Consider the following 11,764-nt stretch of genomic DNA (forward strand, 5'->3'; position numbering starts at 1 on the left):
AAATATTTATGAAGAAAGAAGTTGTTGAGATCCATAAGTATTTTTAAAAATTTTAGAGTTAATGTCCGAGAAGGATAAGAAATCTTAGCACGAGAACGAGTAAAGGAAGATACCATACCAATCAAAGTTTAGTTATTATATTTTTAGGTTTTGATGAATAAAATAAGTAAAATGTGAAGAATATTTTAAATAATTTTAATATCTTTTTGGGATTAATAGAGAGAATGCTCTCTAGTATTTTTAGAAAGAGTAAAAAAATTATAAATTCTTCAAAATTTTTGTAAAAATATAAAAAAATAATATTTGAGCGAAGATACTTTAAATATATTATAATTAATTAATTTTATAAAAATTTAAAAAAAAAAATCTTCAAAATATACATGGAAAAAATTATCAAATCACGACCAATTCAACCAGGAGGAGAGAAATAGCGTGATGCTAAAGGACTTTAGCTTGAGATGACGGGAAGTTGAGGCGACAAGAAAGAATCAGGTTCTACCGCTGCTGTTGCTCTCTTCTCCTGGATGCTTGGATCTTTTTCTTTGCCTTTGTTCTCGCTACAGTTTGATGGTAACGGATGTCTCAATAGTGAGACAGATCTCGGATTCCCACTTCGTCTTCTTCCATCAACACCATCCTATAACTAGTAAATCTAACACCCAAGTGTCACTGCAACTTTTCTTCCCCGTGCACACATACCAGACAGGGAAATCGCTCCGGCTTCACGCAATCTTCTCATTGGCTCTGCTCTCTCCGTCAGACTATTTATGTATTCGCTCGACTCTGCAACCACAACTTTGTGGGGCTGTGGTTTTCCTTTTCCTTTTCGCAGAGAATAAAGGGTGTTCCATCGTACTGTTGCGTTGATGTGATGAGAACATTCGCCTTAGATAGCAAGAATAAACTGTGACCAAAAAGTTAATTGGATTTCTAGAAGGAAAGCAAGAACAAGTACGAGGCAATTAAGCCTTCTAGAAATATAGGAGCTGATCATAAGCAGCGCATCATTTTGCAACATTTAAGAAGCACTATACTAAAAAGATTCTTGACAATTAACTGTTGTCATCTATCAAACGGTAGAATTCGAATTCTTTGGACAAGATTATTTATGCATGAAATTTAACGCACGTAAAAAAAGATATGTAAAAGCTGCTAAGAGACTGAAAAGATCAAGCTTTTCGTAATATAACAAAACCTCATTCGATATATTCGATAAATATTATAATGAGGGTACGTCTTAATACAATAATAAGATTATTTTTTTCAAATCCGAGTTTTAAGTATGACAAATCTCTTTAAATATTTTAAAATAAAATTATATATATTAAAATTTATTAGATTCTGTATTGTCGGAAGCTTCCTATAATAGATATATATATTAAAATACCATGTGACATTAATAATATTTTGTATTCCATCTTTGTCACAAATCATTTGTAAAAAAAAAAAACTTTCGGATAACTGTAATTTTTTGTATATGGTAACTCAGATCAATTGTAATTAAATTCAATATTTAGGAAAAAAACCTAACAGTAAATGAAATCCAAATCTCATGATGCATATACTGATAACCTAATCTAAGATAAGCTAAAACAGTCTCTTTCAAGATCATCTAAGAGAAATTTCCATGGACATATATATCAAGGGTTCGTCATCAGGTTTGCGTGCTTATCCCGAAGCATCTGCGGCACTAATAAATAGTAAGGGGGATCCAAATCATTAGATAAATGTGCATGGCAAATTTAAGGTGCGCCATCAATCCAAACAATGTAAAGCAGTATAAATTTTATTATCTCTGTGAAAAATAGAAAAAAGAAACCAGAATCGACATTTTGCATCAAATTAATCCCCTCTGAAACTTTATATGGCCAAAACATTCCATGCTGATTCCGTATGAAACAAGAAAGAACATAAAAATCTCATATTTTTTCTTTATTAAATTCAATCACTGGTTGGCCAAAGGAAAAGACATCGGTGTGGTTCACTAAACCACAGTACAAAGGGAACCAAACAGTTAGGCTACAGGGCATGCAATAATCATGCTTACTAGCTTAATAGTAATAGTAAGAATAGTAATCATCAATAGAAGGGATAGGATGGGTCCACGCATGCGACGCCGTGGCCAGCTGCGTCGGCACTCTCAAGAGGATGTGGCAATACAACAGGGCTCCCATATGAACAACGGCCTCCGGAGTTGGCTGCATCTCTTCATGTCGTGCAGGAGCTCGCCGCGGTTCCGCCGCTTGGAAGTAAACAACAGCTTGTTGTCGGCAGGCGGGTGGTGGCCACCAAGCGGCACCCACAGCCCGCCATGGCCGTAGTCAATGTCGCCTTCGGTGGTGACACTCAGCGTGGACGCCGCCGCCACCGCCACCGCCGCAGTGGTTGTGGTAGTTGGCGATGCACGCCTGGGTGCAGAAGATGATGGAACGGTGCTCACGTTCTCATCGTTCTCAGTCGGTTGCTCGCATTTGGTCATGCCACTTAGGGGCGTGCCGCTGACGAACTTGTTAATGACGAGCGAGGAACGGTGCACTTTCATGGCGCCGGTCCGTTGCTGGGGTTGCGTGCTCACCTTCACCTCGACGATAGTTCCCCTGTCCACGACTTCCACTTCCTCTTCTTCTTCCTCTTCTTCGCAGCAGTTCTTTTCTTCAAACTCTTCGTCCTTTTCTTCCGTTGCCTCATTTTCTTTGATATCTGCATCTTGTTCGACATCTTCATGCTGTTGTGGTTGTGTGACTTTATTGGGAGCCTGAGTGGAATCGGTGAAGGAGAGGACGAGTCGGCCGTCCACGCGCCGGGCGTGAAGGTAGCACTTTGAAGGGGCGGGGACGGGGACGGCTTCCACGACGAGGCGCCCGTCGAGGCGGTGAGGCCTCATATGGAGGCAAGACACGTTCCGTCGTGAGATCGACGGGAGCGGCGGGGGGAACGACCTCGGCGGTGACCTCCTGCAGCAACGGAAGTTCACGGAAGACAGCTCCTTGGCTCCTCTTCCCGCTACTCCTTGGCTCCTCTTTTCTTCCTCTTTCTCTTCGTCCTCAAACTTGGGTGGATAATAGTAGTCGAGGTCTTCCAAGGACGAGGAGAAGTCATCGGAGCCGGTCTCGGAGCCGAGGCTTTCCGTGCAGATCTCCAGGCTCCTCTGGCTCAACAAGCTCGGCGATCGCCTCACCAGAGGATGAACATAAGGAGCCGCCGGCTGGTCAGGAGCGGCATCCGCCACCTTCTGCGATTGGATCGCGCTCCATATGTCGAATTGCCCGGGCCGCTCATCGTCGCTGCTCTCTTCGACCGGCGGAGGAGGGTCAGCATCGCTCTTGCGTCGCTCCACAGGCGCCGGCCAGCGGCAGTTGTCCGTGTAGAACGCAGTTGCGGATGAGCTTTGCGCCACAGCAACCGACATCCTTACCGCAGAGTTTGGAAGCGGAGAGGCTCTGTTTATTATGTGTTAAGCTGAGAACCAAAATGCAACAGCAAAAAGAGCTCAGAGACTAGGAGAGCCACAAAAAAATAAGAGTAGGAGAAGAGGTAAGGGAGTCCAGTAGTACTATTAGCGGTCAGAAAGCAGGGGCAAATGGGTTGCTCCAAGCAATAATGTGATTACCTCAAACAAAGATAGCATGCAGTATCCAAAGAGGGCTTGTGTTCTTGGTTTGGGAGGCAGAGATCACAAGGGCAGGGATGGTGTGGCTTGTGCTTCAAGAAAGAGGCAGTCAGCAAGGCTGATAAGAGGTGAGGCGGGGGGAGGGGTGGTATTTGTAGGTGATGAGGCGTCACCGCCACTCCCTTGAGAATCACAGCTTCCTTCTGCTTTCCAGCTTTAAATTGTCGATTTCCCCACCCCTCTGCATCACTCGGCTTTCTTTTGTTAATATACCCTACCCCCTCCCGCTCCTATAAAATATGCCGCTGCCTCTCGCCCTTTCCATTCACCCCGGTAAATAGTTTATGCTATATTGTCCACAAGTCAGAATGACTTTTCCTCGCCCGATGCCACTCACTGAGCTAAAGCTATAAGAAAACTGCTTTTACTACTACTAATGTTAGCAACATAAAAAACCGAAAAAAGGAAAAATAAAGCATTTAACGCAATCCTAGGTATGTATATTAGTGCAACCATTTACAAACAGTGGGGTCAGTGTTCGATCGAACCTATCCTAAGGAATATTATTAACCCCCACACATCTTAGCTGTTCTCGATGTAGCTATATTCTTCATTCTCACGAATTCCTGAAGTATGATACCGACACCCGACGCCAGCCACCTCAAATATCCTGATCCCTCTCCACTAATGCATTATTCTTTCCCTCCTCTCCTTATAGATCGATTGCTGTTATTTCTTTTTCTTTATCTAGAATAGTTTCAATAAGCAATGAAAACACTGAAAGGGAGAGCCAGGGATTCTGCGTCTTCTCGTTTATCTCTCTGTCGTCCATTACTCTTTCCCATCAGTCGCACCATACAATTCGCAGTCACTTCAGCCAGATGGATCACACAGTTACATCCTCGGTAGCAGTCATTCAAATATCAACATCGAACCACGTGCTAGAAAAAGGTAAATAGAAAAAGGCATGAAATGCGTTAGAAAGATAGGCGGAGGGCCGCAAGACCAACCGGAGGTGCCCTTGCGGATCTCGAGCACCCGAGTGGTGCTTTCTCGCGACTGCTCCATTGTGCATCACAAGAAGAAGGGAATGACAGCTTGCTCTTGGTTCTAGTATACCTAGAAGAGATGTGATGCATGATCTGATAAGATTAATTTAAATAATGAAAATTAGATTAAAATAAATAAATAAGGGTGATAAGATTTGTTAGGTTATGATTTTTTTATTATTTAAGAAATTTATATTTTATTTTTGACTAATATAAATAATATTATTGTATGATTCCAAAGCAATGTAGATCAAAATTCCATCTCATTCCTTCTACTATCTTCTTTTTTTTCCACTTAAGGTTTTATAAAAAGTTAACAAATATGATATCAAAGCTCGGTTCAAAGAAGACCAATATGAGTATATTAATTAAAAAAAGAAAAAAAAATAAGTAGATAAAAAAAAAAGATGATAAACATTAGAGCAAGTATTTCTAATCAATTTTTTTCTATTTTAAAGGAAAAAAAATCAGTGTTGAACCATTAAAATAAGAACTCTATTTATATTATAAAAATTATAAAATTTGATAGAAAATAAGTTTAGTGAGCATGATCTATAGGATCCTAATATTCTTGAAGATTAATAAGATCAAATGAATAAAAATATATAGAAAGATACAACAGCTCTCTATATACTACAACAAGCAATATGTGAGTTTCTATTTCCCCGAAACATATCAGTATCAACATCAATTAAAGCTTGAAAAATATTAAAAAGTTTATTTTAAGGCACAGATAAGATAAAAAATTTAAATCTTTAAATTCTTTAACGTGAATTCAAAACTCTTATGATGAAAGATTCTAAATTTATTATTATTTTTTTCTCAAAAATCTCTTCTATTGTAAACCGAATAAGGTACAATGGTGAAAATTTAAAAGATCAAATAGTAGTAAATGTTTTTTTTATAGAGTTTATTTCCAAGATTTGATATGATCTCTACTACTATAGAAGAGGCTAAGGATACAAGTATATTGTCTATTGATAAATTAATGGGCTCATTTTTAGTTCATGAATAAAAAATGAATAGATTATTAGAAACTTTAGAACATACTCTTTAAATGAAAATACATAAGAAGAAGGACCAAAAACAAAATTCAAAAACTAGATCTCAAAGGAGAGATCAAAATGATAAAGGATATGGACGATTTGGCACTCGAGGTAGGGGACCGATGAGTCATACGATTGGTTAACTACCAAAGGCATAGGCTTATCCAGGCACCTCTTCCCAACTGATGTAAGAGACTTGGTGAGGTTAGACTATATAGACTACCCGATCGAAAGCTGTTCTGTTGGTGAGGACCCGACTCAGGATGGCTAGGTAGGCAGGTTGGGATCTTCCTGGTTGCAAGGTTTCTGCCTTAGGGCTAGGTCATCCAAGTGTCTTCAGGTGGTCGACGATCTTGCATGATAGGCTGGCCCCGAGGGTTGCCTGAAGCAGCCCCTCCAATACCTAAGTTAGATAAGAGGAGAAGAAAGTAGTGTAAGTTGTATGACTTAGTGTATCGAGAGCCCCCTTGGTGTCTACTTGAGGGTAGTTTTTATACCTCTCCAAGGATTGACCGTTTGTAGGTTGTTAGTGTTCATCGATATTTTTAATGGGCGATTCGTCTATTATGAAGCGATTATTTTGATCCCATGTTGTGCAGGGCTATTTCCTCACTTTCAGGTGTCACTTTATGCAATTTCAAATAGCGTAGATTTTGCTTTGTGTTGCTTTTGTACCGAGTAGCATCGCTTCAGGATGTAGTAGTTTCTAAGTTTGGTTGTGTCATTTCGTATCGCTTTGAGATGTGTGCTAGTTGGAGTGGCACAACGTGTGATCAGAGGTGGCTACCAGTTAGGTGATAACAAAATATCCTCTATCATTTTCTTCCTCCCATAGAGGTGTACCTTGTGTTTCTCGTAGAGGGCTTCGAGGTGCGTCTTTTGTGCGTTTCTTTTGATAACTTCCTTGCTTGTTGTCGAAAAAACATATTAGCTCAGCCAAGGTGCAGACCTCGGTTTTTTATGCCGAGTGCATAGCTAGGGAGCATGTAGGCTCAACCTAGGTGCAGGCCTCGAATCTTCATGCCGAGGTGCATGGCTTGGGAGCGAGTAAGCTCGGCTGAGGTGCGGGCCTTGGGTATTCACACCAAGTGCAGGGAGCATGTAGGCTCAGTCTAGGTGTAACCCTTAAGTCTATTAAGATCGAAATTAGCACTAAGAGGGGAGGGATAAATTAGTGCTTACATAAAAACATTAGCGATTTGAAAACTTGGTTTGATAAAATCATATCGGAATTGCGTTTAAACTTAAAGAAAGTGTGAAGTGGAGTGAGTAGCCAAATCAGTAAGCACTATAAAGAAAAAAAGCAAAGAAGAGAAGGCACACTAATTTTATAGTGGTTCGGTCATCGTGACCTATGTTCACTCCTGATTTCTCCTTCATTGAGGTCATCAACTCCCACTATTGATCTTCTTTCAATGGCTGAAGATCAACTACCTTCTTATAACTCTATTATCCTTTTCATAGGTTTAGGAGATAACCTTTATAGTTCTCTCAGCCCTCCCTTAAACAAAAATTACACTTAGAGAAAAGGAGGGGACCTCTCAAGGGATTACAATAGCGTTTTCTCACTTAGATCATAAGTTTTTTGTTCACTTTTCATGCTATTTCATGTAGGAAAGAGTGGGTATTTATAAGCCTCAAATAACTTCAAAAATGGAGCTAAAAAGTGTCTCATCCTGGGTTTTCAAGGTACTGGTGGTACCACCGCTAGTATTGATGGTACCACCATCTGCTCCCCTGACAACTAGAGGTACTATCATCAGTTTGAGTGATACAATTGCTTGATAGAGCCTTAGAGACTAGGCTCTGGTGGTACCACTACCTAACAGTATTAATTGTCAGTAGTACCACCGCCCAAACAATACTTGGGAGGCCGAGCCTCAAGCGATTCCACTACCAGCCTTGGTGGTGCCACCGCCTAACGTTGCTCTGAGTCACTGAATAGGCCAAATAGTAGGCTCAATTCAGCCCTAATTCGGGCCTAGTTGGCCCCTAATTGAGTTAGTAGGATTACTCCCCAAACTAACTCAAATTGATATTTAACTATGATAATTAAGGCTAAAACAATTATAATACAAGTAATCTTAATTGTCTGGCATCTCAATTGTTTGTTTGAACTTCCAGTGAATTTCCAGCGAACTCCCGGTGAACTCCCGACGAGTTTTTGGTGCATCATCTGAACCTTTGGTGTAATGCCTGATCCATCCGTTCTCGGCGCATTGTCCAATTCTTCCGGCCCGATGCCTAATCTTTGACTCCGGCCCAACGTTTGATTCTTTAATTGTTTTACCTTTTCATGATTGTAGTTAGTCCTACATCACTTTTCTCAACATATAGATTAGATAATAAATCAATTGATTTTATCATCAAAATATGAGATTTAATAATCTCTCTATTTTTTATGATGATAATTAATTGATGATGGAGTTAACCTTAACTCCTCCTATCTATATGCCATATCGAAATAAGGCAAACTTGAATTCAAAAGGAAAAATAAAATTTGAATTTAAGTGAAACAATTTTGATCATATGCATTGTATCAAACTTTCATACATTATGCATCATAGTTTTAAATTATCAAAATATAAGATGCACAATTTCAAAACATTATAACTCATCATCACTTCATGCATGATACCAAGTCAACATCACTTTGGGCATACATGATATCAAAACATTAAAATTTTTATCATTCATCATTACTTATTACTTCTCCTCCTTTGTCATCAACAAAAATGAGAAAAGTGTAACAAGTATTTGATCCATGCAAGCCAGTATTTCACACCACTTTAGAATATACAAGCTAGCAAGTTTTTGAGATATGAAGTTAAGCAAAATTTTTGCTTCTTGAGATAGTGCCAAATAGTAATTTTTGCTTCTTGATATGGGCAAGCTAGCACTTCTCTTTAGATGTGCAAGCACTTTTGATTCTTTGATACGTGCAAGATAGCATTTTTACTTTCTTAAGATGCTAGCTAGTTTCTTTCTCCCCATTATCATAAAAAAAAGAAGAAGAAGAAGAAGAAGGAAGGAATTCATACGTCACATAAAGAAAAGAATCAAGTCATAAGTTTTGAAAGTTTATGAATCAAAATTCTACTTTCATAAATAGAAATAGGAAGGATTCATAGGAAATAACCATCACATAAAAGATCAAGTATACCAAAAGTCCATGAATCAAATTTCTACTTTCGTAAATAGAAAGAGGAAGGATTTATAGAAATTAATCATCACATAAAAGATCAAGTATACTAAAAGTTCATGAATCAAATCTCTTCTTTTATAAATTGTAAGAATAAGGAATGATAGTAAACGATCTTGATTTAAAAAGAAAACTCAAGTTATAAAAATCGAGAAATCCAAAAAATGTATAAGAGGAACTCATGCTTTAGAAAGATTTAACATACCTAATTCTCTTTTAATAAAATCAAAATGTTTCTCAATCAATGGTTTTATAAAAATATCTGCTAATTGATATTTTATATCAATAAATTCTAAAGATATATCATGATTATTAACATGATCTCTAATAAAATGATGTCTAATATCAATATGTTTAATTCTAGAGTGTTGAATGTGATTTTTTATTAAACATATTGTACTAGTATTATCATATTTTTAGAAATATTTTTCAAATATAGTTCATAATCTTTTAAAGTATTTTTCATCCAAATAATTTGTGCATAACATGCACCTACTGCAACATATGCAGTCTCGATTGTAGATAATGCAATCGAATTTTGTTTCTTGGAAGACCAAAAAATAAGTGAATAACGTAAGAGTTGATATGTTCTAGATGTACTTTTTCTATCTATTCTACATCCAGCAAAATCAGCATCGACATAAGCAATCAATTCAAGATTTTTAGTTTTTAGATTCCATAATCCTAGATTAGATGTTCCTTTTAGGTATCTAAAAATATTTTTAAGAGCTTTTAAGTGAGATTATTTGGGATTAGATTGAAATTTAGCACATAGTCTAATACTAAACATAATATCAGGTCAAGTTGCTATGAGGTATAGTAAACTACCTATCATACCCCTACAAGTTTTTTGATCAAAACATTCTCCATCAATGTCCATATCTAATTTTTTAGAAGTGCTCATTGGTGTATTAATAGTATTAGCACTATCCATATTAAATCATTTTACTAGATCTAAAACATACTTAGTTTGACTAACAAATGTTCTATCATTTACTTGTCTAATTTGTAATCCTAAGAAAAATATTAATTCATCCATTAAACTCATTTTAAACTCTTGGCTCCTGCTCTTGGCAAAAGATTCACAAAAGGATTCATTTGTAGAACCAAAAATAATATTATCAATATAAATTTGAATAATAAAAAAATTATTTTCAAAATATTTAATAGACAATGTGATACCAATCTTACCTTTTAAGAAATTATTTTTAATTAAAAAAGAACTAAGTCTCTCATATTAAGCCCTTGGGGCTTGTTTCAAACTATAGAGTCTTAGAAAACATATAAACATGATTTGGAAAAAGAGTGTTTTCAAATCTCAATGGTTGTTCAACATAAACTTCTTCAGAATTAAAACCATTAAGAAAAGTATTTTTAACATCCATTTGAAATAACTTAAATTATTATAACTAGCATAGGCAAGGAGTATCCTTATGGCTTCTAATCTTGTCACAAAAGTGAATATTTCTTCATAATCAATACCTTCTTCTTGGTTGAAACCTTTGGTCACTAATCTAGCCTTGTTTCAAATCACGATACTAAGTTCATCTTGCTTATTCCTAAAGACTCATTTAGTGTTAATTATAAGGTGGTCACTAGGTCTAGGAACAAGCTTCCACACCTTATTTTTCTCAAATTTATTTAACTCCTCATGCATTACAAACACCCATGATTCATCTTTTAGAGCATCATAAATATATTTTGGTTCAATTTGAAATAAAAAAGGTCACATTCACACAAAAAATTTTAAAGAAGAATGAGTTTAAACACCTTTTGATTTATATCTAATGATTAGCTCTTTAGGATAAGCATCTACATACTTCCATTCCTTAGGTAAGGATTCTTTGGAAGAAGATGCATCCAAGTTGCTTAGGAGAGGAGAGTTTTCATTCAAATTTAAGGTATCAAAATCAAAATCATCATCAAAATTATTTTTCTTAAATTCAAAAAGCTTATTAAAAATACCATGAATGAATTCCTCTATAACCAAGGTCCTTTTATTAAATACATGAAAATATTTAGAAATAGAGGAATAATTAAGAAAAATGCCTTCATCGAATAATTAAGAAGAATGAATAGTGATATTGGTTCAACTCATTGCATGAAAAACATAATATCAAGTTTTATCATTATGCAAGTTTGCTATTATCAAATATCAACATGTAAAATTGCGATGTAAGCTTTTGATATCATAACGCAAACATTTCAAGTGTTTATCAATTGTAGCATTTCATCACATGGTAAGATATCAACGCATAAAATTACGATACAAGTTCTTGACATCTTAACACATGATGCAGACATGGCATAATGCAAATTTGGCAATCATAGCATCAGTGTTCATAGCATCAATTCATATATTTCTCCCCCTTTGTCGTCAACAAAAAGGAGAACGATATAAGCAAATTTTAAATATAAGTGCGATGCCATAAGCAGGTTCATGTCATTTTTCAACAAAAAGTGATAAGATACCAAATATTCAAACATTTCAAGGAAAACATGACATGGAGATAGCTTTGAAAACTTCTTCCATTTAATTTGTTATTTTCTTTTTGCATGACGGAGGAAAGCTATTTCTGAGCTTACTCGAATGAAGTTAAAATCGATAAGATATTAAAGCACGCTTCATTTTTACAAGTATCAAGATATGTATCAAATCCTTGTACGTAAAAATGACTTCCTTTTTCAAGAAGGAATTTATAAGCAAGAATCATTTCATCAAATCCATTTCTCAAAACAAAATATTGTTCACATGATAAGTGTATAAGAGATGTATTTGCTTGATTGATTCCATATGTCAAAAATTAATGATATGAATTAAACTTGATATGACATATGCTTATTAAGTCTGGAAGAA

The 11,764-nt window shown here is 36.4% G+C and overlaps 1 protein-coding gene across 1 annotated transcript; it reads right to left on the reverse strand.

Annotated features, from left to right (window-relative positions):
- Nucleotides 1-1,906: 1,906 nt before the first annotated feature.
- On the reverse strand, nt 1,907-3,743 carry LOC135646069 (protein FAF-like, chloroplastic). Its single transcript, XM_065165197.1, has 2 exons — nt 3,611-3,743; nt 1,907-3,459 (listed from the first exon to the last, which is right to left on the reverse strand). The coding sequence occupies exon 2, from the start codon at nt 3,407-3,409 to the stop codon at nt 2,141-2,143; it is 1,269 nt and encodes a 422-aa protein (XP_065021269.1). The 5' UTR covers nt 3,410-3,459; nt 3,611-3,743; the 3' UTR covers nt 1,907-2,140.
- Between the last annotated feature and the right edge of the window lie 8,021 nt (nt 3,744-11,764).

This window comes from Musa acuminata, chromosome BXJ3-8, assembly GCF_036884655.1.
Source record: "Musa acuminata AAA Group cultivar baxijiao chromosome BXJ3-8, Cavendish_Baxijiao_AAA, whole genome shotgun sequence".
Lineage (NCBI taxonomy): Eukaryota > Viridiplantae > Streptophyta > Magnoliopsida > Zingiberales > Musaceae > Musa > Musa acuminata.